This window comes from Ovis aries, chromosome 17, assembly GCF_016772045.2.
Source record: "Ovis aries strain OAR_USU_Benz2616 breed Rambouillet chromosome 17, ARS-UI_Ramb_v3.0, whole genome shotgun sequence".
NCBI lineage: Eukaryota > Metazoa > Chordata > Mammalia > Artiodactyla > Bovidae > Ovis > Ovis aries.
The window spans coordinates 42,653,173-42,680,948 of record NC_056070.1 but is presented as its reverse complement, the minus strand read 5'-3'; the positions used below and the strand labels follow the sequence as shown (position 1 = coordinate 42,680,948).

General features: G+C 37.4%; 1 protein-coding gene across 5 annotated transcripts in view; it reads right to left on the bottom strand.

Moving 5' to 3' along the window:
• Nucleotides 1–8,924: 8,924 nt before the first annotated feature.
• PDGFC (platelet derived growth factor C) overlaps nt 8,925–27,776 on the bottom strand; it is a 242,344-nt gene continuing 223,492 nt past the window's right edge. For 2 of the 5 annotated variants that reach the window (XM_060400709.1, XM_060400708.1), the window contains exons 5-7: nt 24,612–24,822; nt 17,873–18,090; nt 10,462–11,858 (exon numbers count right to left, since the gene is read on the bottom strand). In XM_060400709.1, coding sequence (XP_060256692.1) covers nt 11,718–11,858; nt 17,873–18,090; nt 24,612–24,822 — 570 coding nt within the window. In that variant the 3' untranslated portion in view covers nt 10,462–11,717. The other 3 variants (XM_060400711.1, XM_027956339.3, XM_060400710.1) reach the window with 3 other exon arrangements.

Here is a 27,776-nt window from a genome sequence, read left to right as displayed (position 1 = left end):
AGGGGCATACTATGTAGCAATGGGAACTGTATTCAGTATCCTGTAATAACCTATGATGGTAAAGAATCTGAAAAAGAATAGATATGTATACACATACACACACACACATGAATCTTCTTGCTGTCACCGGAAACTAATACAACATTGTTATCAACTATACTTCAGTACTAAAATGGTTATATAAAAAAAGAAATAGCAATAGTTGGATGGATGTAGAGGGCTTCATGATCTGTTTTGATACCAGGACTTGGCTGAGCACCTCTGGTCTAGATTTTCTGAAACAGACATTGGGCTGCAAAGACTCAGACATATGGCAAGTCTTTGATAGAGTAAAAATGAAGCTTACTTTATAGAGAAAAGAACATAGATTTTGTTTATTCACAGGCTAATTTTAAAAGAAAATGCAAATGCATGCACAATATTTGCCTTCTCCCAGGAAGAGAAACCAAATATGAACCTCCTAATTTTCCCCAAAAGTTTTTATACATCTGTGTGTGATACTGAGTAATTAGTCAGTCATGACACGTTCTCACTTCCCTACTCAATCTCCAGCTGCAAAAATTAAGATGAAAAACTCTCCACAAATGTAATCATTACAAAGTGTTGAAGCAGATTTGAATGAAAGACAGTATAGATATAAGTGATTCAGATTTATTGCCATGCCAGTTGACTGCAGCAAGACACATGTCTTGTTACAGCAGTTTGTTTGCCTTTATTCCATGATGATGACATAATATATTGCCAAAGTAGATACACATTATGCAAAACATGAAGAATTTGATTTAGCAAATCGCATACATTAAACCACCCAGATATATGATGTCAGTCAAAACTCACTGGGTGAATGATCAAGTGTTTCAGAAGAGTTCTAAAGATATTGACCATAGAATTGGTCAATATACATCTGTTTATCTTATGCTTTTTGTTTCTGGTAAGTTTCTTCTCAAGGTGGTCAAGTCCAGTAGTCTCTCAGTCTCCAGGGATTCCAGGAGCTAAGCTGGAAGCAATACCAGCTCCCTCCCTCCTGCTTCTGCTGAAATGCTGGCAAATCATGTTTTCAGATCACAGCTTTAGGAAAAAAAAGCAAGACATATCAAATACAGCCAATGAATTATTCATGTACTTCCTGCTTTCTTTGTAATATATTTTTTTCTAGACATGTATGACACATACTTGCTGATCTCTGAATATTCTGAAATTAAGACTGCCAGTCTGGAAATTTGGAAGATAAACCCTACCATACATACTATCAGTAAAAAAAAAAAAAAAAAAAAATCTCCATTAGGATATATTAATTTTATTTCTGCTGCTGCTGCTGCTAAGTCGCTTCAGTTGTGTCTGACTCTGTATGACCCCACAGATGGCAGCCCACCAGGCTCCACTGTCTCTGGGATTCTCCAGGCAAGAAGTCTGGAGTGGGTTGCCATTTCCTTCTCCAATGCATGAAAATGAAAAGTGAAAGTGAAGTTGCTCAGTCGTGTCTGACTCTAGCCCAGGTTAAATATAGAAAACCAGGAATACATCTTATTTTCTAAATTTTAGAGGGGATTGGGTCTCAAAATTTGTCTATTGCTTACTATTATTATTAAATAGACATTTTAGTTATATCAGAAACTAGATTATTTCATATAAATGATATTTTATTTACATCTCTCTGTGATGTCATTGGAAGGGAAAGGGAAGTCGCTCAGTCATGTCTGACTCTTTGCGACCCCATGGACTGCAGCCTACCAGGCTCCTCCATCCATGGGATTTTCCAGGCAAGAGTACTGGAGTAGGGTGCCATTGCCTTCTCCAAATGTCATTGGAACTAGTTGTCTACTGGTAAGTCCAACAGGTACTTCTGTACTAAAATTGATCACTTTTTTCCTCCTAGAATTCTTTTGGTTACAGGAAACTTTTATAGTGTTTAGTGGGTTGTCATGAATTTGACTTACATCTAAGGTGTTACTTAAAATAATACTAAACACTTTAAACAGAGTTAAATTTTGCCCTTCTTAGTAAAATATTTACTTATTAAATGGATTGAAGACCATTAAAAATTTATAATAATTTGTTATTTTCCTAAACAGGAGATAAAAAACACTTGTATAGAATTGTTTTCAACTTAGTTTAGAAAATAATTATAATTTTTCTACTTGAGTTCTGTGGAAGACCTGATCTCATAACAAATGAGAATAGGGTAATAGCTCATTTTTTCGTGACAAATGGGCAAAATATCCACCATAACACCTAGTACTGAGTGGCATCGACAATTAATTTAAAAATTAAATCTGCAACAAGATTTAAAGACAGACTTCAAGAGCTTTTATAGGGTCACATAATATTTACCTTGTAAGTATAAAATGGAAATAGTGTATTTCAGGAGCAAAAAAGCAAAAATAAGTGATTGTTGGAGTCATAATAATTTACAATGTAAAACATTTTCTAATACTACGATAATAACAGTAAAGGGGAACTTAATCTCAAAAACAAAATTCCAACAAAAGTTTATTTGCTAATGTCAAACAATGAAAAGGGTGTACATCCTGCTAAGTGAATGAGAGTTTAAGAGTGAAAGAGTTTATGGCGAGTCTTAGGATAATTCCCATTCCAACCTCTCTTCACAGATACAGTACTAAAATAAAGTTCTACGCATCCTCACAAATACAGCTAACTTTAAAGAGAAGTGGTCAGAAGAGGTAGCATCATCCTCCCTTTATCAAGAGTAGGTCAAGTGGCAATGGTTTCTGAAGAATCAGATGAAACATAGACACTGGAGAGTGGGAAATGATGCCCTTAAATAAAAGAATAACCTCAAGGTCTTTGCACTGAACGTAGACTAAGAGTTGAAACCTACTGGTCTTCTTTCTCCACTCCATGAAGAGTGGAGATATTTGCCCACATTGGCTTCCAAAGCTGTGTGCAAACAGCTCCAAGAACACTTCTCTCAGAATGAATCCCAGCAGGAGATATTTTGTGAGAGGGCTGAGCAGAATTCCTTCATCAATAATACACTGTTTTGATTACTGTAGCTTTGCAGTATTTTCTGAAGTAATGCTTCTTGTTTTGTTCTTTTTCATCAGGATTGCTCTTGCAATTCATATAATTTTGGGGATTATTTGTTCTAGTTCTGTGAAAAATGTCATGGGTAATCTGATAGAGATTGCATTAAATCTATATATTGCTTTGGGTGGTATTGTCATTTTAACAATATTAAATCTTCCAATCCAAGAGCATGGGATATCTTTCCATTTCTTTGAACTATCTTTAGTTTTCTTCATTAAGGTTTTGTAGTTCTCAGCATACATGTCTTTCACCTCCTTGGTGAGGTTTATTCCTAAGTATTTTATTTTATTTTTTGATGTGATTTGAAAAGGGATTTTTTAATTTACATTCCTCTCTGATGCCATCAAAAAGAATGAAATAATGCTATTTGCAGCAACATGGATGGACCTAGAGATTATTATACTAAATGAAGTAACTCAAAAAGAGAAATATAAATACCATACTATATCATTCACATGTAGAGTCTAAAACATGATACAAATCAACATATCTATGAAACAAAAAGACTTACAGACATAGGGAACAGACTTGTGGTTGTCAAGGAGTAAGGGGTTGGGGTAGGGGAGGAGTGGGAGTTTGGAATTAGCAGATGCAAATTATTACATACAAAATTGATACACAACAAAGTCCTACTCTATATCACAGTGGGTTTATCCTATGATAAACAAGAATGAAGAATAATATGAAAAATATACATATATATCTGAATCACTTTGCTGTAGAGCAGAAAGTAATATAACATGTATATTAAATATACTTCATTAAAATCCCAGAGGGATGTTATGGGGAGGGAGGAGGGAGGGGGATTCAGGATGGGAACACGTGTATACCTGTGGCAGATTCATGCTGATGTATGGCAAAACCAATACAATATTGTAACGTAAATAACCTCCAATTAAAATAAATAAATTTATATTAAAAAATAAAATAAAATTTTTAAAAAATGGTTTCACATTTCTCCAATTGCTATCAATCTCCTTCCTCCACAAAAGATAGACAGTTAAATTGAATATATATTTTTAATTTAATATTTCGGCTGTGCCACGTGGCATGTGAGATCTTAGTTCCCTGAGAAAGAATAGAATCTGCACCCCTTGCAGTGGAATCCTAACCACTGGACCACCAGGAAAGCCCCTAAATCAAATACAATATTTAATCCTCAAATTATAATTCTATTTGGCAAACAAGTTTTAGAAAACTAAAAATGGAATCAAGGATTTATCCACACCACATTGAATGAACAGTATTCTGGATGTAATCTATGCATTATGTAAATAATCACAAAAGAATTAAAGGCATGGAGATTATACAGCCCTGGGATTTCTTTGGAAGGAATGATGCTAAAGCTGAAACTCCAGTACTTTGGCCACCTCATGCGGAGAGATGACTCACTGGAAAAGACTCCGATGCTGGGAGGGATTGGGGGCAGGAGGAGAAGGGGAGGACAGAGGATGAGATGGTTGGATGGCATCACTGACTCGATGGATGTGAGTCTGAGTGAACTCCGGGAGTTGGTGATGGACAGGGAGACCTGGCGTGCTGCAATTCATGGGGTCGCAAAGAGTCGGACATGACTGAGCGACTGAACTGAACTGAACTGAATGTTTTATAAAGAAAGAACGAAGAAATGAGAGAGATTGATATAGAGACAGAAAGTTTGGAAAGAAGATAGCATAAAGAGCAGATGAAAATTTCCCTAAGTGTCTTAAGTTATAGAAGAGTTCATGTTAAACATTTTAAGTAAATGTTTCAATGTTTTGAATTAGTTAAATGTTTATTAAACCATAAAATTATTAATAAACAACAATGAGACTATCACTGAAAATGTAGACCACATTATCTGAGAGCTTATTTTCCCTCCTTAATAGAAAAATGATAGATGCTCACTGAAATAGAAGCAAGTGCTTTGCAAAGGATTCTATGCTTTTAATATGTTTTTAATAACAGTTTTTCACAGCTTTAGAGAGATCATTTAGAAAGGCTGTATCTTATACTGATGAAACATTTTCCAAAGAACATATTTCCTGTTCAATTTCAATTTTTTGTCCATAAGTTGCAAAGTGAAGGTATGTATGAAAGTTTCCTGGAGATAGAGCACATATGATACAATCTCCTTGCAAAGAAAATAATACCTACTAATCTCATTTGCCAAACAGCACTGCATAACAAATACTCTCAAGATCCCTGTAAGATTCTTGCTTACAACAAGAATGATTTATTTCTCAGTCAAGTGTGTGTGGGTTTTCTGGAATCTGCAGAACTTGACCCCATGGCAGGAACTGGGTTCAGAACAGCAGCAGGACCTCTGAGTCCACTGTGCTCTCTGGGGGCACACTCTGCTCATGGTGATGGCAGCAAAGACAGCAAATATCTGTACCAGCATATGACACCTGTCACAGGCATTATACTTCCATCTTGTAGGTTACAGCAAGCCACGGCAAAGACCACATTCTGATAGAAACACACACTTCAAAAGGAGTAGACATCATCTACTACTACCAGGGACAAAACCGAGACCAGAAATGCCATTTAATTACCTGTATGATTATCTACACATTGACATGCATAGATAAACATGGTGGGGAACACGGTGATAAAATTTTGGATTTTTTTTTTTTTACTTTATTCCTTGTTCTTTTTGAGGGGGAGGTATTTTATTTCTTAAACACTGCAGTACATAATTTAAAAATTTACTGCAGTCGTAATTTCTTAGAATGACTTCATTGAGATATAATTCAAATACAAATATTTCACGATTTTGAAGTATAGAGTTCAGTGGTCACCAGTATCTAATTTCAGAGTATTTTCATCACTCCAAAGGGAAAAGCTGTCCTTATTAGCAGTCACTGTCCTTTTACCCACTTCTACCAGCCACTGGCAAAACACTTGTCAAATTTCTTTCTGTATAGATTAGTCAGTCCCGAACATTGCATATAAATGTAGTCTTACATTTTATGGTCTTTTGTGAAAGGCTTTTTCTACCTAGCACCATGTCTTCATGGTTCATCCACGCTGCAGCATGTATCAATACTTCATTACTTTTAATTTTTATTGCATAATATTCTATTGAATAGATACACTCTGCTTTGTTTACTTGTTTATTAGTTGATGGACATTTGGGTGGTTTTTTTTTTTTTTTTTACTATAATGAAAAATGTTGCTATGAACCTTCGTGTGTGGGGATTTTCCATTTTCTTGAGTATATATCTGGCGGTAGAATTACTAATTCTATATTTACTCTGGGTTTAAGGTTTTGAAGAACTGAATCACTGTTTTCAAAGTTGCTACAGTAGCTTACAATCTGACCAGCAATGTATAGGGTTCCAGTCTCTCCACATCCTCATCAACACCTACTATCTGTCTCTTTGATTCTAGCTGTTTCACTGGGTGTAAAGTAGTTGGCTCATGATTTTAATTTGCATTTCCATAATAACTAATAATGTCGGCTATCTTTTCATGTGTGTATTTGCCACTTGTGTATCTTCTTGAGAAATGGGTATTCAAGCACTCTGTTCATTTTTCTATTGAATTATCTTTTTATTGTTGTCATGAGAGTGCTTTATATATTTTAAATATCAATATAAGATCTTAATCAGATATTATAGGCCTCCATGGTAGCTCAGAGGGTAAAGCATCTGCTTGCAATGTGAGAGACCTGGGTTCGATCCCTGGGTTTGCAAAATCCCCTGGAGAAGGGAAAGGCAACTCACCCCAGTATTCCGGCCTGGAGAATTCCATGGACAGAGGAGCTTGGCAGGCTACAGTGCATGGTATTGCAAAGAGTCGGACACAACTGAGCAACTGAACGTGCGCACAATCAGATACATGAATGGAAAATATTTTTTCATGTTATGTGGTTTGTCTTCTCATTTTCTTAACAGTGTCCTTTGAAGCACAGAAGGTTTCAATAATGTCATTTTTCTTTTGTCACATGTGTTTTTGGTGTGTATCTGAGACATGACCAATCACCTAATCTAAGGTCATCAGAAATTTCTCCTGTATGTGTTTCTAAGCATTTCATACTTTTACCTCTTACATTTAGGTCTTTGATTCATTTTTGACTTAATATCTGTACATGGTAGGAGGTAAGGGTTCACACTTATTCTTTTGCATATGGATATTCAGGGGTCCTGGCACTATTTGTTGAAAAGAATACCTTGTCCCCATCGAGCTGTCTTGGTAGCATTGTCAAAATCAATTGACCATAAATGTGAGAGTTTATTTCTGGACTCTCAGTTATCTGTATGTCTAAATTATTAGCCTTACCACACTATTTTTATTGTTTCACAGTAAGTTTTGAAATTGGGAACTGTGAGTACTCCAAGTTTATAGCTCTTTTTCAAGATTTCTTAGCTATTTTGGGTCCTTTGCATACGCATGAATATTAAGATCTGCTTTCCTGTTTCTTTAAAATGGGAGCTGGGAGTACATATATATTTCTAAAACAATAAAGTTATTAATCTTAATAGCTATCCTTCCTATGAAACTACTAAGTCTCTTTCTCAAATTGTGTACGCTGCTGCTGCTAAGTTGCTTCAGTTGTGTCTGACTCTGTGTGACCCCATAGACCACAGTCCACCAGTCTCCTCTGTCCCCGGGATCCTCCAGGCAAGAATACTGGAGAGGGTTGCCATTTCCTTCTCCTAAATTTTGTATAGATTTATACTAAGTAAAATTATTATAATGGCTTAGAAGTTACAAAGAAATTGCATTTAATGTAAGTGGCTAGGCAAATGCTTTCTGAAGCAGAGTACAAAATATAATTAACATCTTAATACGCACGGGAGGACATTATTGAAATAGATGAGCACAGGAACAGGGCTCCATAGACAGTGCTAGCATGCACAGAGAACAGAGAGCAGACTTGTGGTTGCCAAGGGGGAGGAGGAGTAGGGGAGGGGCAAGGGAGAGGGGTGGATTAGGGGTAGCAAACTTATATACAGGATGGATAAACAACAAGGTCCTACTGCACAGCACAGGGAATTATATTCAATACCCTGTGATAAACTATAATGAAAAAGAATATGGAGAAGAATGTATAGACATGTATAACTGAGGCACTTTGCTGTATACCTGAAAATAACATGACATTGCAAATCAACTATACTTCAATTTAAAGAAAAAGCTGGAAATGTTGGATTAAATGCAATTCCACAGGTCACAGCTATCACATTTCACAGTGTGTTGAAAAGTCTAATAACAGTGGTCAAATGGCCAGATGGAGACGTGGTAGACTTTCCAGGACAGCAGCCAAGCTGTATCTAGTCAGCCTCCAGGCAGCTGGGACAAAATTATGATAATAAGTCAATAATACAGAGCAGGTATTTTCACTTTATTTTTCATGTGGGTGGGCTCAGGGTAGGACTGTCAGGCGGGAAAGTGCTTGAAAGGCTATTGCCTGGAAGAGCCTGGGACCTAGATAGGCCCCAGGCAAGTCCAAACGCAGGGCTCAAGTGCTGAAGACACCAGCCTGCCTTGAGATCTACTTCTCAAACACAGGCCCACATCTTGATGTGTGCCATGTTAGGTATGTGGATCCACGTGCTAGAGGGGTCTGGGCTCACCCCTTCTAGTATCAGCCACTGAAAATGCAAAGACAGGAGTAGGAAGTTATACTCCCCCATTTCATACCACCATCTAATCTGTCATCAAGCATTTCATTAATCACACACAACTCCAAGTCACTTGCAACTTAATTTACCACTAATCAGTATCAAGATAACTGAGAAAAAGAAAACTACTGCTCAAAAGCACAGGAGTCCAGAGGCAGGAAAGCCTCACCAGAAATGCTCACTTTTCTGCCTGTCTTTTGAACTGATTTTACCTTTTGCAAAATAAAAATCATGGTGACACAAATCTTGCAAACACACACTCAGTTTCTCCCCAAAATAGCTGCATTCTTTTATTTGGTGATTCAATACATTTTAATTCCAATAGTCACCACATAACCTAGGCACAAGATTCAGCATTGTACAAGCGAAAGATTTGACTGATTTTCTTTTCAATTGCCAAAGAGTACAATAGGTGAATTGATTAAAGGATATACTTCTGTACATAAAAATATTCATGTATTTATACAAGTGTATGGAACAGAGTTTAAAGATAATCTAACCAGAACATCACAATAAATAGGATGTGTTCCTATAGGACAGCCGAGCATGCTTTGTCAGGAGGTTGTCAAGTCTCATATTCTCAAGGTGCTTTATGATCTTCTGAGCTGGGCTCACATTTCCCTAAATAAGGGTTAGAGGTTAGTAACGCCTGGACCTGGATGCCTCTGGGGGTATTCTGCTTTTTACTTGCATCCCAGTAAGAGGAGTTTGAAGACATGATTATTTATTTTCCAAGAGTCTTTGCAACTTACCAAATTCTATCCATTTCCCAATTAACATTTGAAAAAGCAGACTGATCTAAGCTCTAGCACCATACAAGAAGGAAATACATGTATTTTTGTCAGAGCAACAATATTTTATATCATCTTTGTCCCTCTGGCTATAACAATTCTGTTTAGAAAATTTTACCAAGCTAAAAATAGTTGATCTAGGATGTCATAAAAAAGAATATTAAATACCTTTGGTAAAAATAGATATATTTAACAAGATTAGAAAAGCAAACAGTTATAATGTCAAAAGGAGACTATAAAAAATGTACACAATAAAACAAATAAACCAACTTATTAAGTGAAGATAAGGCCACTCTTCTCAGGTTTGTCTGTTCCAAACCATGCATGGAGGTCTCTTCTTCTAAATGGTAGAAATCTGATTAAGAAATATGGAATATCCAGTCTCTCCTATCAGCATGACAAGTTTAATTCATGGCAACACAGTTCCTTTTTAAAACCCATGTTGGTAGAACTTAGAACACTCTTATACATGTGACTAGAAGAAACAATCCGAGATTTCTGTGATTTTAGCCCCAGAGCACGGGGCTTAGAGTTAAGCAAGGCGACAGAACCAGGGGCTCACAGGCAGTGTTTCCTGTGCTGACATGAACCTAGGCCACATCCAGACAAGAGACACAATGCAGCCGAGGGTGCTCATAGGGACTTTGCAACTAACTAGAAATCTACAAGGTTCATTCCTTTTCCCGGCGAGGACGTTCCTCTTGTCGTGGGGCCTCATCTCCAAACAGCCGTTGCACAACCCCTAATTCTGCCCGGTGTCTCCTCTCTCAGAACACGCTGTAAATCCTGAAGATGAAAGGGCCCTGGAGCCAACAGCCGGGACTGTGGAAGGAGATAAGGCACAAGTTCCATCGCAGAGGCAGCCCTGAGCCACCGTGAGGCATTATCCCCCAGGGTTCCCCCTGCAAACGCAGTCACACTCCTCATGGTGCTCGAGGGCCACGTCCGTGAGTGACTTATGCAGCCCCCGGACGCCTGTCTTGGGTCTCAACTGAAGGACCTGAAAGGGAACAATGGAAACGACCTTTAAAATCAGGCCACGTCTGCAACTTGTGATTTCATGGACAGGAATGATTTCAGAACAGAATCTCGGGGCCCAACAATGACTTAACACATTTTAATTTCTACTCCTGAAGGCATTATGAACATATTCCCCCACCCTTCAAGAAATCACAAATGATTATCATCTTTTCATGAAAGGAAAGACCTTTTAATACCAACAATTAGGAAGGAGGCTGCTCAGAATAAACAGACTTGTGGTTGCCGAGGGAGAGAGGGACAGGTGAGGGAATGGATTGGGACTTTGGGATTAGCAGATGCAAACTAGAATATATAGAGTAGATAAACAACAATGTCCTACTGTACTGCATAGGGAACTATAGTCAATACCTTGTTATAAACCATAATGGAAAAGAATATGAAAAATAATATATATGTATATCTATAACTGAGTGACTTTGCCATACAGCAGAAATTAACACAATATTGGAAATCAACTATACTTCAATAAAATAAATTTTTAAAAAAGAATAGTCCTTACATTGAAAGATTCATCAGAGGGAATTTCACCTTCTTTAGGTGTTTTGGAAACCACTACTGAACAATCTGTTTTTCTGTTTGTTGTTTTCTTTCATTCATTTATTCACATGCTTAGCAAATATTTATCCTTGGAGCATGGCAGGCAGTACTGAGATGCTGTGAAAAGAAACCCGACCGGTCTGCAGCTGAGTCTGCTCAATTATGCTGCTCATTAACGTGCTTGGCTACACGTCAAGTTCTCTGTAAACTTGATGAGATGGATTAGATGTACTTCGTCGACAACAGCTCCGTCACAGTTAACTTTCTGCAGCTGGGTCCTACTGTGTCGTGTACAGTTGGCAAGAATAACAAGAATGCCTCTATGAAATGAAGTTATTTGCAATTTGGATGGTTGAGATTTTAAACCAGAAATACAGCAAAACAGACACTGGTACTAAACACACCCTTTTCAAACTGTGATGAAAGGATACAGCTCTGTATTCTATACATGATTCTCTGACATATTTGATAAGAACTAACTACTCAACGTATATTACATTTTAGGTCTTATAACAGAAATGACGCAAAGTTTTAGAAATTATGTGGCTTTGGCTTATGAACAGAGCACAGAATAATGTGAAGTTGTGTAGTTTGCTCTCTGAGTCTGACACAGATAACTTTGCAGAGCAACTTCTGAAAGATTCCATTCTGGAAATATTCATTAATCCAAAATGGCACAAGTCAGGTTTTACGGAGGCTTCCCAAGTTGCTCAGTGGTAAAGAACCTACCTGCCAATGCAGGAGACTCGGGTCTGGGAAGATCCCCTGGAGAAGGAAATGGCAACCCTCTCCAGTATTCTTGCCTGGATAATCCAATGGACAGAGGAGGCTGGCAGGTTACAGTTCATGGGGTCGCAAAGAGTTGGACATGACTTAGTAACTAAACAACAACACAACTGGTTTTATGACTTAGTAACTAAACAACAACTGGTTTTATGACTGTTTTACTTAAATATTTAAAAATGAAAAACAAAGAATCGTCCTCCCTTTGGTTTATCTGGTCATATCAAAGGTTAATTAGCTGACATTTTTTGAATGCTTACTGGGTACCAGGTGATCTAATAGTTTTCACATACTTTAACTCACTAGAATTCTATGAAGTAATTTATAATTATTAGCCCTATTTTAGCTTAGAGAGAATGAGTGACACAGTCACTATCTGTACTTTTGCCAAATGGGAATGATCACAACGATAGAAAATAATTTCACCAAGACCCAGAATATTACTAGTGGTATACTTTACTTACTTATTAACTTTCTTCCTAGAGAGATAAACTGCAAAGTCTTATGATAGCTATGAAAAATTGCAAACTTATGAAAAATAGTAAACTTTTAAAGTAGATTTTCTATGACATTTACAATTCTAGAGTGAAAATTATTCAGACTATTATTTTCATGTGAAACTTAATCCAGTGAGATGAATACAATATATGTGTTGGTATTGATCTCCTGCTTTTGACCAACATAAGTTGGCATGAAAACCAACTACTCGTAAGATGCTGGCACTGTGCCTTATCATCACTCTTGACAAATGGCTTCTGGAGTTAGGTCAAGTGGATTGATACACTGCAATATTGGCAATGTCTTTAATTCCTATATCCACTTATATACATTCTCCCAGTTGGCAGGGGAAAGAATGGCCATGACTGGTAAGGGTTAGTAAGACCCCCATATACAGTTCTGACAGTCTACATTACACCAGGCTACAACCCAGCAACCCTTCCTCCCTCTGCAGAGCTTACACAAGATGCAGTCACCGCATAATTGCCCCCTCTCCACCCCATCTTCATCTACCCATGCCTGTGGATATTTACAAAAGCAAAAGAATCTCATAATGTTCCAAGGGTATTCAGGTCTTGAATGTGGTGCAGATTTAATTAGTGTTCTCCCTCTTAATTCCCTTTGAAAGGCTGGACTTTAGAAGACAAAGAGAGACCTGGAAAATGACTAGCTGGTCCCAGATAATGTTAAAAAGGGTTACTGGTCTTTAGCACAGGGCTTATGATATAGGAAAAGAAATGAAGTAGAAGCATATCTCACAAAGGTGTTGAGGAAGAGACTCAAACTACAATTTTGACTGTGTGAAGAAATAATACAAGGAAATGCTAAAACTAGAGACTGTGGAGAGAACAGATCAGGCCAGAAAGACCCATCACGGAACAATGCACGTGTCCCCAGTTCCGGGTCGCACACAGCCTTGGGTGATGGGACACATTACTAGAGCAAGGCAATTGAGTGATATGATTATTTCCCTCCCCAAAAAACAGATCTACACAAGAAAAGACTATGTGTTACGAAAAATGAAACTAGATGCATGAAGATATAAACAAGATGAAAGCCCATTAGGGTGACTAAGAATAGAGGAAAGGAGCGATATGTTTGTCAGAATATCTTACGAATGTTTTTGCCAGAAAGAAAATATCCTATCTCTGGGCAAAATTCATTAAGTCTTTATTGATTATTAAGTTCAGTTCAGTTCAGTTCAGTTGCTCAGTCATGTCCAACTCTTTGCGACCCCATGAATCGTAGCATGCCAGGCCTCCCTGTCCATCACCAACTCCTGGAGTTCACTCAGACTCATGTCCATTGAGTCAGTGATGCCATCCAGCCATCTCATCCTTGGTCGTCCCCTTCTCCTCCTGCCCTCAATCCCTCCCAGCATCAAAGTCTTTTCCAATGAGTCAACTCTTCGCATGAGGTGGCCAAAGTACTGGAGTTTCAGCTTTAGCATCATTCCTTCCAAAGAACACCCAGGGCTAATCTCCTTTAGAATGGACTGGTGGATCTAATTGATTATTTGCCATAATCAAAGAATATGGCTGGACAAGGTGGAGGGGACAGAAATAAAGCTGAGTGAAAGTGTTAGTCACTCAGTTGTGTCCAACTCTTCGCAAACCCACAGACTGTAGCCCACCAAACTCCACTGTCCATGGGTTCTCCAGACAAGAATACTGGAGTAGGTAGCCATTCCATTCTCCAGGAGATCTTCCTGACCCAGGGATTAAACCTGGCTCGCCTGCATTGCAGGCAGATACTTTACTGTCTGAGTCACCAGAGAAAGCTGAGTGAGACAATCGCCAATATACGTGGACGGCTTGAAATGTGCCAGACCTCATTCTAGGTATTTGTAAGCATCAGCTCCTTGAGTCCTCATAATGAGGCGTGAAGGCTTACAGCGCACATCACAGATGAAGAAATTGAGGGGCCAGGGATTAAGCAATTAGCTCCAAGTCACACAGCCTTGGATTCCCTGCACTTGAGCAATGCATTGTAATAGGATCTTTATTCTTAGTTCTCAATTTGGGAGAAACAAATACAAAGTAATAACAGTTCTCTAACAGAAATATCTTTAAAGTTGCACACATGCAGGAGGATGAACTACAGTTATGCTGGGATTGACAGGAAACCAAAAAGGGATTCAAGAAAGTTGTAACATCTAGGTTTACACATACCTAAAGAACCCCTGTCTTGCTTTTCTGAAAAATTTGTTTTTTGGAGACAAGGAAATTAAGAAAACATTTTTTTGTTTTTGGCTAAAATGGCTTCAAATGAAGAATATCTGATTTTAGATGCAAAAGCAATAAAAATCTAATTTAATATTTTGTCAAAATATAACATTACATTTTATGATATTTTTAAGTTTGTGAAAACCCAATGAAAATATTAAAGGAAGTCAAAAGAGGGACTTATTCAGTTATATTTGTAGTGACACAAACAGATACACTTCAGCTTAATATGTAGGCAAGCTGCATAAAAGAGCTGGATGAAAGAGAGAAAAAGTAAAACTTTTTAAACTGTGTCTTTCCTTCTGCTTTGTCCATGAAGTAGAATAATCTTTAAACTGAAAACTGGACCAAGGATCACCAAAAAGAATGAAAGCCTTCACTTTAAATAAGTATCTAGATCTTGATTAATGGTATTCAATAACAATGATTTTAGAAATGTTATAAGTTATGTTTTTGAAAAAGTTCATTTATTTAGAAGTAATACTAAATTTACTAGCCTCAGAACATAGAAAGTATAAGGCTGAGAAAAATTTAGGGCTCAGGAACTATGAATTACACCAAACAATCTTCTTCATAGGCTAATTCGATTGCTAAAAAAAAATAATATCAAAGAAAATTTTATAATTCCAACAAAACATTGAAAAAATTAAGATGGGATTAGGTTGGCCACATCTGTAGCAACATGGACTAGGTGACCATATAATTATATCTGTGCACATACACATTAGAGATATTTGTGGGAAATGTACTCCATGATCTTACAACTAGATAAACAGGCACAGTTGTAAGTCTGGACATATAGGTAGCGCACACAATCAACCCCGCCTGAAGGCCGGAGATGATGAATCCATGCCCTTCTGAAGAGCAGTAGTGCCGAAGCTCTGCCCATGACCTTTCCCCAGAGAAGAATTTTACCTGAGACTTTAAAACAGATATTGCACACTCTGTGGCAACTTTCTGGATAACTCTGAAACCAATGGTATTTGAAAAGAAATTTACAAGTATAGCATGGAGGAGGATCCTCTTGATCTGAGGACTGATTCAGCAGCCCCAAAGCCTGACATGGACTCAGCATCTGATAAGCTTGTTTAGAAAAGCTCACAAGACTCCTCTGGCTTTTATAGCTCTTCACAAGTTGCGTCATAAGCCCAAGACTTGTCGGCTAAATCATGTCCCCAAATACACTTTCCTTAGTAAGTACCTGCTTTAGAAAGTTCAAAATTGAATAATTTTAGGTGGGGAATGAGTCACTCCAGTTTATCTACTACTTTAATCACATCTTTTTACGTTATACCAATCAACTCTAATATCAGTCTAATTGAGGCATTTTGACTTTAACATGTTTTAGAACAGGATCCAGTGGGCCATTCCCCTACTCCATGTCCTCATTTTGTCTTTTGTCTGTAGAAAAACTATTCAAAGAATAAATTTAACAGGAGAAGTGAGAAAATGCAGAAAGGGTAACAGTCAAGTAAAACAAAATAATAATAGTTTAGTCATTAAACAAAGTCAAAGACCTTTAGAGTTCTTCCTCAAGGGCTATAGATAGTATCCTGAGCCATATCCTTTGAGCTGTTTTCCAGACACCAGGTAAAAGAACTTAACTATATGCTCCCCACAAGTACAAGCTTATAGACTCTAGACCAGTTGGAACCAGAAGGTTAATGATATTGACTTCTGATGACCTTACCACCAACCAATCTGAAGAAAGTTCATGAGCTGAAACCATTTTCCTTACTGCATCTTTAAAAACCTTTTCCTGAAGGCCTTCAGGTGTTCAAGCCTTTTAAATGAGAACGACCTGGACTCCTTGTTTGGCACCTATAATAAACATTGTATTTCCTGCACTACAAGCTGGGTCAAAAGACTGACTTTACTGTTCAGGAGGGCAAGCAACCCAAGTTTGGTTCAGTAATAGAACTGCCATGTGAAAGGTTTTTTTCTCAACCAGATTCCCAGTTCTCAGAGTAGCAACAAAGCTATCCCCTGGGCAGAGTGGGACTGGGGTTCCTCCTGAAACAGGAATGGAGGCTGTTTATAGCATAAGGGTCTCTAGATGCATGTGGAATATGAGAGCAAGCAGTCCTACTTATTTTCCAGACTGCCAGTTTTGGATGTTATCTTCTAAAAACTGTCATCTAATAATTGTCAGAGAATAAAACCATTAGGAAAAATCGATCCTAGTTTGCATTTATGTAGGCTAAGTGTCCTGATGATTACAGCAAGTTAATAATAGACCTAGGGTAGAAATAGGGACCTTCTGTTCTGGAATTCAGTGCTTTCTTTCCATTTAGTCAACTGCCAACACAATACCAGGGAAGAGCTGGGCAGCCCTGTCACATGAGTGCAGTTTATGACATAACATATTCAGGTTACCCAACAAATGTGGGTTCTGCTGGTGTCTTCATATATAAGAAAAATCATTTCATTTATTAAGTAGATATTTATTTTGTGCCATTCTCTTATTTAGCAGAAAAAATAAAAACAAATGAAGCCATACTGAAATGAAGTTAGGAGGCAGACTTTGGTTTGGTTTTGTAAAAATTAAAGTTTGTAAAACACATTTTGTGAAGACTGAAGTTGAGCCATCAAAAAAGGATTGCTTCCTGATGTGTGAAAGCTATGTGCTGCTAGAGAGGGTGGCAGGGGGTATAACTGGGGATAATTAATAAGAATTTTAAATGTTTAAGCTCTAACATTACCAAGGCTCTGAAAACCAAAAATTACTAATATTTCCTATTGTATTTTCCTTAATTACATAGGATAAAGATAAAGAAGAATGAAGAATCCATGAAGGTTTAACATACTATTTGGGGCCACATGAATAACAGGAAGACACAATATAAAAGATGAATAATAGGAAGTATAATTATGAATATGTTCTTGGGATTTATATGTTAGCACTGTCCCAAATGGAAAAATAAACATCAAAGATCTCTTTTCTCCAAAATAGACCATAATTTACCTCCAAGTTTGTCTTTAAAATATTTTCCCTTGATATTTTGAAAAGGTGAAAATTTCATCCATTTTCCCCCATCCAGAAGAACATATTGTGTTTTTTTCTATGAGGAAAAAGTCCCCTGATCACCCGTGATTGTCCATTTGGAGGACAAGCTGTCCAAATCCTTCATGTCTGGCTTTCTGAGTTCAAGGTTCTAATTTTTTAAAGTAATAGATAAAAACAGGAACTCCTCTGTAAACCTTGGTTTGGTTTTGTTTGGTTTCCCTGAAGACGACCTCTCCTTTAAAACAATAATCCTTCTCCGATGCACTGCTTTATGATATTCTGGGACACGACCCCCAGCTGAAAGATCAGGGAAAGCAAGGGCGTCCGTACCTCGTGATACTTCTTGGTGACCTTGCTGGGGACACACTGACACTCGCTGCAGGTCTGCAGGCAGCACGCGCAGTTCCCGCCACAGCGCTTCACCAGGAGGCAGCCAGGCCAGAAGATGGTGTCGGTCCTCTTCAGCTCCTCCCGGACGGACACAGAGAAGTTGCGGGGCGTGCAGCTGTAGAGCCGCACCTCCTCCTTGAGCAGGTTCAGGTCCACCACTGCGGGGCACACAGGGAGCCAAGAGGAGGTGAGCTCTGAGCCTGATGCACTTCACTACGCTCTTTTTTTTTTTTTCTCACACAGAAATCTATTTCATGAACCATCACCTTAACAATGACCCTAATTATTTAACCAGGTCTTAGGGTGATGCAGCTTGTGCGCTGGACTTCTATTTTATGACGAACAGAGCTTACTTGTGACCCAGGGATGGTTGAGAGGTAGCATTGTGCAGAGTTGATGGAGCCAACAGAAACAGTTAAGAGCTAAACATAGGAAACTTTACAGGAAAAAATGGGCTACATCTTCTAACCTTTGGAAAAAAAGCAAATACGGGACACGTTGGAGGGAAGAATAGAATGTAAAACAAATGTTTTGATGAAAAAATAAATCCAAGTTTTAGAAGGATGACAAGCTCACGCAATGAGTGAAGAATGAAGTTTAGAAACTTGCTGGCAGAACTTGACATGAATCACAGAATGTGAAAAGGAATGAAGAAAATGAGTTTTTGAAGACAGCTGAGTGGACCAGGAATGAAAAAGAAGACACCTTTTAAGAGAGCAGGAGTTGTTGGAAAGCATTGCTTTTGGCGTGTTGATTAGTTTATGGACTTGGAAATTTAGATTAACTAGATTCCTTCAGATTTGTAGTCTCCTTTTAATGGATGAAAGTAATGTCTAAGTTACAACCATTGTCTCTATTCTTTTAGTAACTTGGTTAACTATGTTGTGCTTTATTCTTTAGAATATCTACTTATGAAGAGAAAAAAAGTATCCTTTTATTAACTGTTGCAGTAAATTCTCAAAGAACCATTGCTTTTAACTACAAGATGACATTGCCTCAGTTAAATTATATCAAAATAACATGTCACGTTTAGTATGAACTATATATAAAATATGAAGTAGTTGATAATTACTAGGATAAACATTTCTAAAATGATCTTAATTTCTGGTTTAAGGCTTTGCCTTTCCCCCTAGAAATATTCAAGTAAAAGCAATTCCAATAAAATTGAAGTTTTAATAATATATAATCCATCAGAGTTTTTTCTGTCAGTTCAGTTCAGTTCAGTCACTTAGTCATGTCCAACTCTTTGCGACCCCATGAACCCCAGCACACCAGGCCTCCCAGTCCATCACCAACTCCCACAGTTTACCCAAACTCATGTCCACTGAGTCGGTGATGCCATCTAACCATCTCATCCTTTGTCGTCCCCTTTTCCTCCTGCCTTCAATCTTTCCCAACATCAGGGTCATTTCAAATGAGTCACTTCTTTGCATCAGGTGGCCAAAATATTGGAGCTTCACCTTCAACATCAGTCCTTCCAAAGAACACCCAGAACTGATTTCCTTTAGGATGGACTGGTTTGATCTCTTTGCAGTCCGAGGGAGCCTCAAGAGTCTTCTCCAACACCACAGTTCAGAAGTATCAATTCTTCAGCGCTCAGCTTTCTTTATAGTCCAACTCTCACATCCATACATGACTACTGGAAAAACCATAACCTTGACTGGACGGATCTTTGTTGACAAAGTAATGTCTCTGCTTTTGAATATGCTATCTAGGTTGGTCATGACTTTCCTTCCAAGGAGTAAGCATCTTTTAATGTCACGGCTGCAATCACCATCTACAGTGATTTTGGAGCCCCCAAAAATAAAGTCAGCCACTGTTTTCACTGTTTCCCCATCTATTTGCCATGAAGTAACAGGACTGGATGCCATGATCTTAGACCTCTGAATGCTGAGGTTTAAGCCAACTTTTTCACTCTCCTCTTTCACTTTCATCAAGAGGCTTTTTAGTTCCTCTTCAATTTTTGTCATAAGGGTGGTGTCATCTGCACATCTGAGGTTATTGATATTTCTCTTGGCAATCTTGATTCCAGCTTGTGCTTCCTCCAGCCCAGCGATTCTCATGATGGACTCTGCAGAGAAGTTAAATAAGCAGGGTGACAATATACAGCCTTGATGTACTCCTTTTCCTATTTGGAACCAGTCTGTTGTTCCATGTCCAGTTCTAACTGCTGCTTCTTGACCTGCATACAGGTTTCTCAAGAGGCAGGTCAAATGGTCTGGTATTTCCATCTCTTTCAGAATTTTCCACATTTTCTTGTGATCCACACAGTCAAAGGCTTTGGCATAGTCAATAAAGCAGAAATAGATGTATTTCTGGAACTCTCTTGCTTTTTTGATGATCCAACGGATGTTGGCAATTTGATCTCTGGTTCCTCTGCCTTTTCTAAAACCAGCTTGAACATCTGGAATGTCATGGTTGACGCATTGCTGAAGCCTGGCTTGGAGAATTTTGAGCATTACTTTACTAGCGTTTGAGATGAGTGCAATTGTGTCGTAGTTTGAGCATTCTTTGGCATTGCCTTTCTTCGGGATTGGAATGAAAACTGACCTTTTCCAGTCCTGTGGCCACTGCTGAGTTCTCCAAATTTGCTGGCAAATTGAGTGCAGCATTTTCACAGCATCATCTTTTAGGATTTGAAATAGCTCAACTGGAATTCCATCACCTCCACTAGCTTTGTTCATAGTGATTCTTCCTAAGGCCCACTTGAGTTTGCATTCCAGGATATCTGGTTCTTGGTGAATGATCATACCACCATGGTTATCTGGGTCATGAAGATCTTTTTTGTATAGTTCTTCTGTGTATTCTTGCTACCTCTTATTAATATCTTCTGCTTCTGTTAGGTCCATACCATTTCTGTCCTTTATTGGGCCCATCTTTGCATGAAATGTTTCCTTGGTATCTCTAATTTTCTTGAAGAGATCTCTACTCTTTCCTATTCTATTGTTTTCCTCTATTTCTTTGCATTGATCACTGAGGAAGGCTTTTCTATCTCTCCTTGTTCTTTGGAACTCTGCATTCAAATGGGTATATCTTTCCTTTTCTCCTTTGTTTTTCACTTCTCTTCTTTTCACAGCTATTTGTAAGGCCTCCCCAGACAGTCATTTTGCTTTTTAGCATTTGTTTTATTAAAATTTAGGAACATTATCTAAAATATAAGAGCTATGTTAAATATATTTTCATTATTACTGACAACATCATAAATAATATTTTCTGCGCCAAAATTAACTTCAGATAATAATAATCCAGTTGTAAAAGTTAACTGACTAATATTTGAAAATATTTTAAAAATGACAAGGTAAGTAAGAATCAAATGCTTGCTTTCTTAAGCTATGTTTTACTTGTGTATGTGGTCAAGTTTTTCTAAAATGTCAAAATAAGTCAAGGTAAGTATTTTTAAGAAACACATACAAGATTCTGTATATGCAGTTGTAAATTATAAACACATGTAAACTATACAATTGACTAAAATTGGTCAAGAACAGGGAAACACCAAGGAAATGGTAATTTCATAGGTTCATTTTAGCCTCATTCAGCTAAAAATTATTTTTTCCAATTCAACAGAAAAATTACTGCTTTATTTGAGTACCTAAAGTTTTCTCTTTCATCTGAAAAATGATCCTGTGTAAGTAAAACTTTTAAATATGAAGAGGAAATGAATTCATTTTTTTAAGTGCCATTAAAGACCAACTTAGTTCTAATAAAATTAATGAGATAATTAGGTTAAGTGATGTCACCTGTTTTATCTGATTTCATTTTGCTGGACTAACAGTCTATGTACATACTGCTCTTTAACTGTCAACGCTGTATAGGAGCGTCTTTGAATCTTTTCTCTAGAAGTTAATATCTAGGCAAGAAGCGAGAAAACCTAAAACAGACACACACATGCAAAAGCCAGTTGCCAAAGTTTTTAATGCTTATTTAAGATTTATACTTCTTTAGAATGTGAATGAAGCTCTTAGCTTTCAAAGGATATTCATCTACCTCAAAGAGTTTTAAACATACTATTTCATGCAACTAGAAAATGAGACTGTATATGTTCCCTTTAAAATGTTTACTTAACCACAATAAAAGGTTAGATGGATTTCCCAAGTGAACCAAGTTATGATACCTGCTACAATGTGAAAATTTAAACAGACTTTCAACTTAGCTTCCACTCATCTATCATGTTTGACACAAAAGTCAAAAGCCCTTTTTAAGTACTAGTTAAGCCTGACTTTAAAAAAAAATGAGTTTTTCTTTTCTGTAGTAGGAAGATATGAATGAATACACTGAATTGGAGGATGAAAGGGAAAATAAAGAAACGGAAAGACATGAATGCAGTCTACTCTGGGCTAAATAAGGACTTTAAATTTAGCATATGTTATTTGAAATTTATGCTTCCTACTGCTAGGGCTTCAAACTCATCTAAGCTTCATTAAATTAAGTCATGTAACTATATTTGGTGTCACGAATTCATCAAATATTGTGTAGAATACCTAAGCCAAAAAAAAAAAAAGGGAAGAAAAACAGAGAAAGATCATGCATGAACACACACTTTTGTATAACTTTACTATTATGAAGTTTCCCTCTACAAAATATTTGTAAAGTAAACTTAGCCTTCAGATGCTTTATTTTCTTTTTGTGACTACTGAGACGATGCATGCATGAGCTTGTCTTTCTAAAGAATGAAGATGTGAAGCTTGTCATCAATGAACACTGTTTTTCTAATACCTATTTCCTTGTTCAGATTCGTAAATGTTGCAAGTTTTACTAAAAAGAACACTGGTTAAGAAAAAGAAAAAAATAAAACAAAACAAAACAAAGACAACCATGATCACATTTTACTTGGTCAGTGTTCATTCTTTTAAGACATTCAGCCCGGGGAAATTCTATGACTGTATTGCAATCTGAGGGTGGTCTTTCTAAGATGAATGTGGTAACACTGTGATATGTTTATTCTATGGAAAATCTCTTTCGATGTCTAATTAGAAGCTTTTAAACGTTTTACTCCTCGTTCCTTTGTAGAGAGACTCTGGGAAGGGAGTTGGTTTTGTCTACATAGATGTTATCCCACACCTGCATTTTAGTTTATGTAAAGTTCCAAAAATATACACTGCTTTTCTCACACTTACCGTATGCTTAAAAAGTTAATAGATTTGGCAAACTGCAAAGGGCTTCAATTTGGAAACTGTTAAACGACTATTTGAAAGATCTGGTTCAATGCTGGGTCTTTTAAATACATCCTAGCCTCTGGCCAAATCATCACTGAGTACCACATGGAGAGAAACAGGCACATGGGCATAGCTGGAGGGGAGATTTGCAGGTTCCCATCCCAAGAACAGCTGTCAAAAAACTTGATCTGAGCTCAGAACCCAGCTGACTCCCTCTGCTTCTTACAGATCCACTCAAATTTGCTAACAAAGGCTGTATTCAGGGGCGTTGCAGCCAGCCTCACAAATCTCCGTCTTCCCGTTCTTGAGCAGGAGGGAAGGGAAGTGCTGTTGGTGAGTTATTCATCAAGATCACATCTTGTAAAATATGTAACAGCTTTCAGGATCTGGACAAGATTCGGCTGCCTCTGGACAAGATTTCCAACATTGCTGAGAGGAAACCAGGGCTGCTGGCCCAGCAGAATACCATGCTGGGCAAGTCTCAACAGGATCTGCTGAGATGGAAGGTCCTGATCAGAAGGGGTGCAGCTCTAAGGAGGAAAGGGTGGGAGTAGGGTTTCTTTCTGAAGAACACGTCTGATGCAATCTGCCCCTGTGAGTTGCTCAAATTAACTAAATATTCTGCTTTCTATAGACATTCTACAGACTGTTCTTCCATTTGTAAAAGACCCTAGGTAGATTTTAAAGTATCTCACAGACTGAAACAGATTTTCTAAGGGTATTATAATTAGACAGTTGTGTTTTCATTTGTGTCTGACAGGGATGCTTTCCAATGTTAGCGTTACTAGGAAAGTTAGCAGACCTTAGAGCAAATTCTGTTACCATAATTTCTAATTTCTTGACTATGTGGAATTAACTTTAATCATCAACACTTTCACTCTTGGAAGGAGATACGCTCATATAGTCAAAAGTGATCATTTCAAACATAGTTATACAGAGAAAGAATCATCATGGTGTGAGTTCCTTTAGGGCATTATTTTGTTACAGTGATTCCTATCTTGGACACTACTAGGTCTGTTTTCTGGAAAGCCATGGTTATTTTTCATAGTATTTAGAAAAGTTGCTAGGCTTAGGAACTGGAAATGGATATAATTCTGATTCAGAAGACATGCTAGACAAAGATTTTAATAGAGCTTTCTCCTTTTCTAGCCCCAAACATGGCTCAGCAGCTATGATAATTTCTGCTAAATCTCTAATTTAATATACACCAAATATTGTTTGAATAAGCAACAATTCTTGCGAAATGTAACAGAGGACTTCATCAACATGATATTTTTGAATTAAAGAAATAACAGGCATTTTCAGCAAAAGCATCTCTTTAAATCTCCCATACGCAGTCAGAAGAGCCTCCATTTATGTGCATTTTCATTTAATATGTAAATATGCTCAAATATTAAGAAAATGGAGCATTTAACTTTATCAAGGAAGAATTTTAAACTCTACTCATTAAACGGTATGGCAGAAGAATCCGAAACATGAGCTGCTAAGAAAATTAGATGAGGTTCTAAGCTGAAGGGAGCGCTTACCTCTGGATTTTCTTCCAAACATGTAATTCTTGCCCAGCAGTTGCAAAGAAGTGGGCCTGTAGAGATCTTCTAAGTCTAATTGCCATCTGTCTGGTTCAAGATACCGAATGAGGTCTTCCAAGGTACTAAAGGCAGTGACGGCGTTATTCAGGAGGTCCAGTGGCAAGGCTGAGGCGGGCAGCGAGGACGGACTCACAGTTTCTGTGAGCTGCTGAAAGCAAAATGAAGCCAGTGTTAGGTGGACTCTGTTTTAAAAATGACAATACATGCCTTCTGGACTCAGGCACGGGGTTAGGTAGTGAGACTATGGCTGAAAACACAGGGAAGTGAAGTTTTATTCAATGTCAATGACCAGTAATAATTGATACTTTGCAAAGACTTCATGAACTTGGACGGAGTTTCTATGGAAGATTTTCAATAGGGAAGACATCCACTTTTGTTAACACAAACCATGGTGGGTGTGGGTACCTGCTGTTACACAAAATAGATGATGCCTCTGTGGTCCAGTTATGGACTTAACAATGGAAGCCTTAAAAGAGTTTATCACTTTTTCCCTTCGTTTTCCACTTTTCATCTTCCTCATTCTTGGAAATCACCCGGTGGGTTTATTAATGATTGTCAGAGGAATGAAAACTTTAATATAAAGTGATTGGTCCATGAAGAATATGAATAAATTGTAAGTGAAACACCTTTGACATTGGAGAAGAACTTGTTAATCAAGATAGGAAACATCCAAATCATAAAAGAGAACTTTGATAAATTTGCCTAAAATTTTTAAATAAGCAGAGTTAAAATACAGACACTGGGAGAATACCTTGGCAAACCACATACTTGCCACAGGATACAGAAATAAAACAAACTCAATAGAAAATGGGTAAATTCCAGACAAGAAGTTTGAATGGCCACTAGACATCATATACACAAAAGAGATACTATTTCACTTATAGGAGATTGGTGAACATTTAAAAGAAAGGATGGCCAAGGATATGACTGAATTGAAATTTCTCTGCTCTGCCTGCAGAAGTGAGTATTAATTGGCACCACTGTAGTTGATGTAACTGATGTGCACAGGATACTAGAGTTGAAGATGGATACATCCCATGTCCCTGTAATTCACTTTCGAGGTTATAGCCTTTTATTTGTGCACATGAAGTATGTGTGCAGGAATGTCAATTCATCAGTGCTGAAAAGGAGCAAATCAAAGCAGCCTAAAATGCTCAGGTATGGATTAAAATACACCATTTTTAAATGACAAGCATCAAAATAAGGCAATAATTTCAGAGAGATGTTATGGGGAGGGAGGTGGGAGGGGGGTTCATGTTTGGGAACGCATGTAAGAATTAAAGATTTTAAAATTTAAAAAATAAAAAAATAAAAAATTAAAAAATTAAAAAAATAAATTAAAGAAAAAATAATAATTTCAATAAAAGTTCAAAAGTAATATCCCCTTCCCTGGTTTTTAAAGTGGACTAAGGGTGAGGTGTGGTAGACCAGAACTGAAATCAAAATAGACAAAATAAATACAGGAGCAAATGCTCCACCTCACATTTAAAATTTATTTATTTACTTACAGAGGAAGGAAAAGGAATAGTATGAAATAAAGCATTTACATTGATGCTTATTACAGTAAAATTCATAATAACAAAAAGTTGGTAATAATCTAGACTTACGATAGTGGAATAGCTAACAACCTTGCACTCATAATCTGAAATAGTGGGACAGACACTAAAAATGAGGTTCTCTAGTAAGATGTGGAAGCAATCTAAATGTCCATTGACAGATGAATGGATAAAGAAGCTGCGGTACACATATACAGTGGAATATTACTCAGCCATGAAAAGAACAAAATACTGTTCTCTGCAGCAACATGGATAGACCTAGAGGTTGTCATACTAAGTGAAATAAATCAGACAGAGACACTCAAATGCCATATGATATCATTCATACATGGAATCTAAAAATTGATACAAATGAACATATTTACAAAACAGAAATAGGCTTACAGACATTGAAAACAAACTTATAGTTACCAAAGAGGATGAAGGATAAATTAGGAGTTTAGGGTTAATAGACACATGTCATTATATATAAACTAGATAAATAATAAGGACCTACAGTCGGTAAAGAATCTGCCTGCAGTGCAGGAGACCTGGGTTCGATCCCTGAGTTGGGAAGATCCCCTGGAGAAGGAAATGGCAACCCACTCCAGTATTCTTGCCTGGAAAATCTCATGGACAGAGGAGCCTGGTGGACTGCAGTCAATGGGGTCGCAAAGAGTCAGGCACGACTGAGCGACTAACACATACACACACTATATAGCACAGAAAACTATACTCAATATCCTGCAATAAACCATAACAGAAAAGACTATCTATCGATATATACATATATGTGTATGTATACATATACATACATATATAATTCACTTTACTATATACTAGAAACTGACATAACATTGTAAATCAAGCATACTGCAATAAAAATGAAGTCCTCTAGAATTTTTTACTAAGAAATAAATGTCTAAAGCGTAGTAAATGATAAGTAATCCAAGCTCTTTAAACTTAGCATTATTTTACCATGATTTCAACTCACATACTTTGAAACAAAACAAAAAATTAAAAATGCCTAAAACGTCAAGAGTATTCATATGCAGTTTTAATGTATATGACAACAGGTGATTTTCATTTTCTTCCTTATAACTGTGTATTTTAAGCATTTTCTATAATAAGTATGGATTCTTTTTGGAGATCAGGTAAAAATGATAACATTTGCCGTAATTAAAAAAAACACTATCATATCAGCTCTTCCTTTTCATCTTCATTACTCAGGTCTCGGGCAGAAGCTGAAAACCATGGACTATATTTAGGAGCCTGTAAATCTGTCTCCTTGTCTTCAATCTTCCCTTATTCCTTTTATCCTGTGCTGCATAACCCTGGGTTAATCTACCTAAAATAAGCTATCGCCGATCACGGGATGAATCTGGACAAATGCCTAGAGTGATTTCTCATCTGGAGGATAACATCCAAATTCCTTACCCTGTACTCAGGAGCCTCACCACCTGACCCTCACTCACCTTTCTCATTTAATCCTCCACTCATCAAAGACAAGCACATTTTGTCCCAATCAATCTAGTCTCCTTACTGACTGCTGCACATGTCATATTCC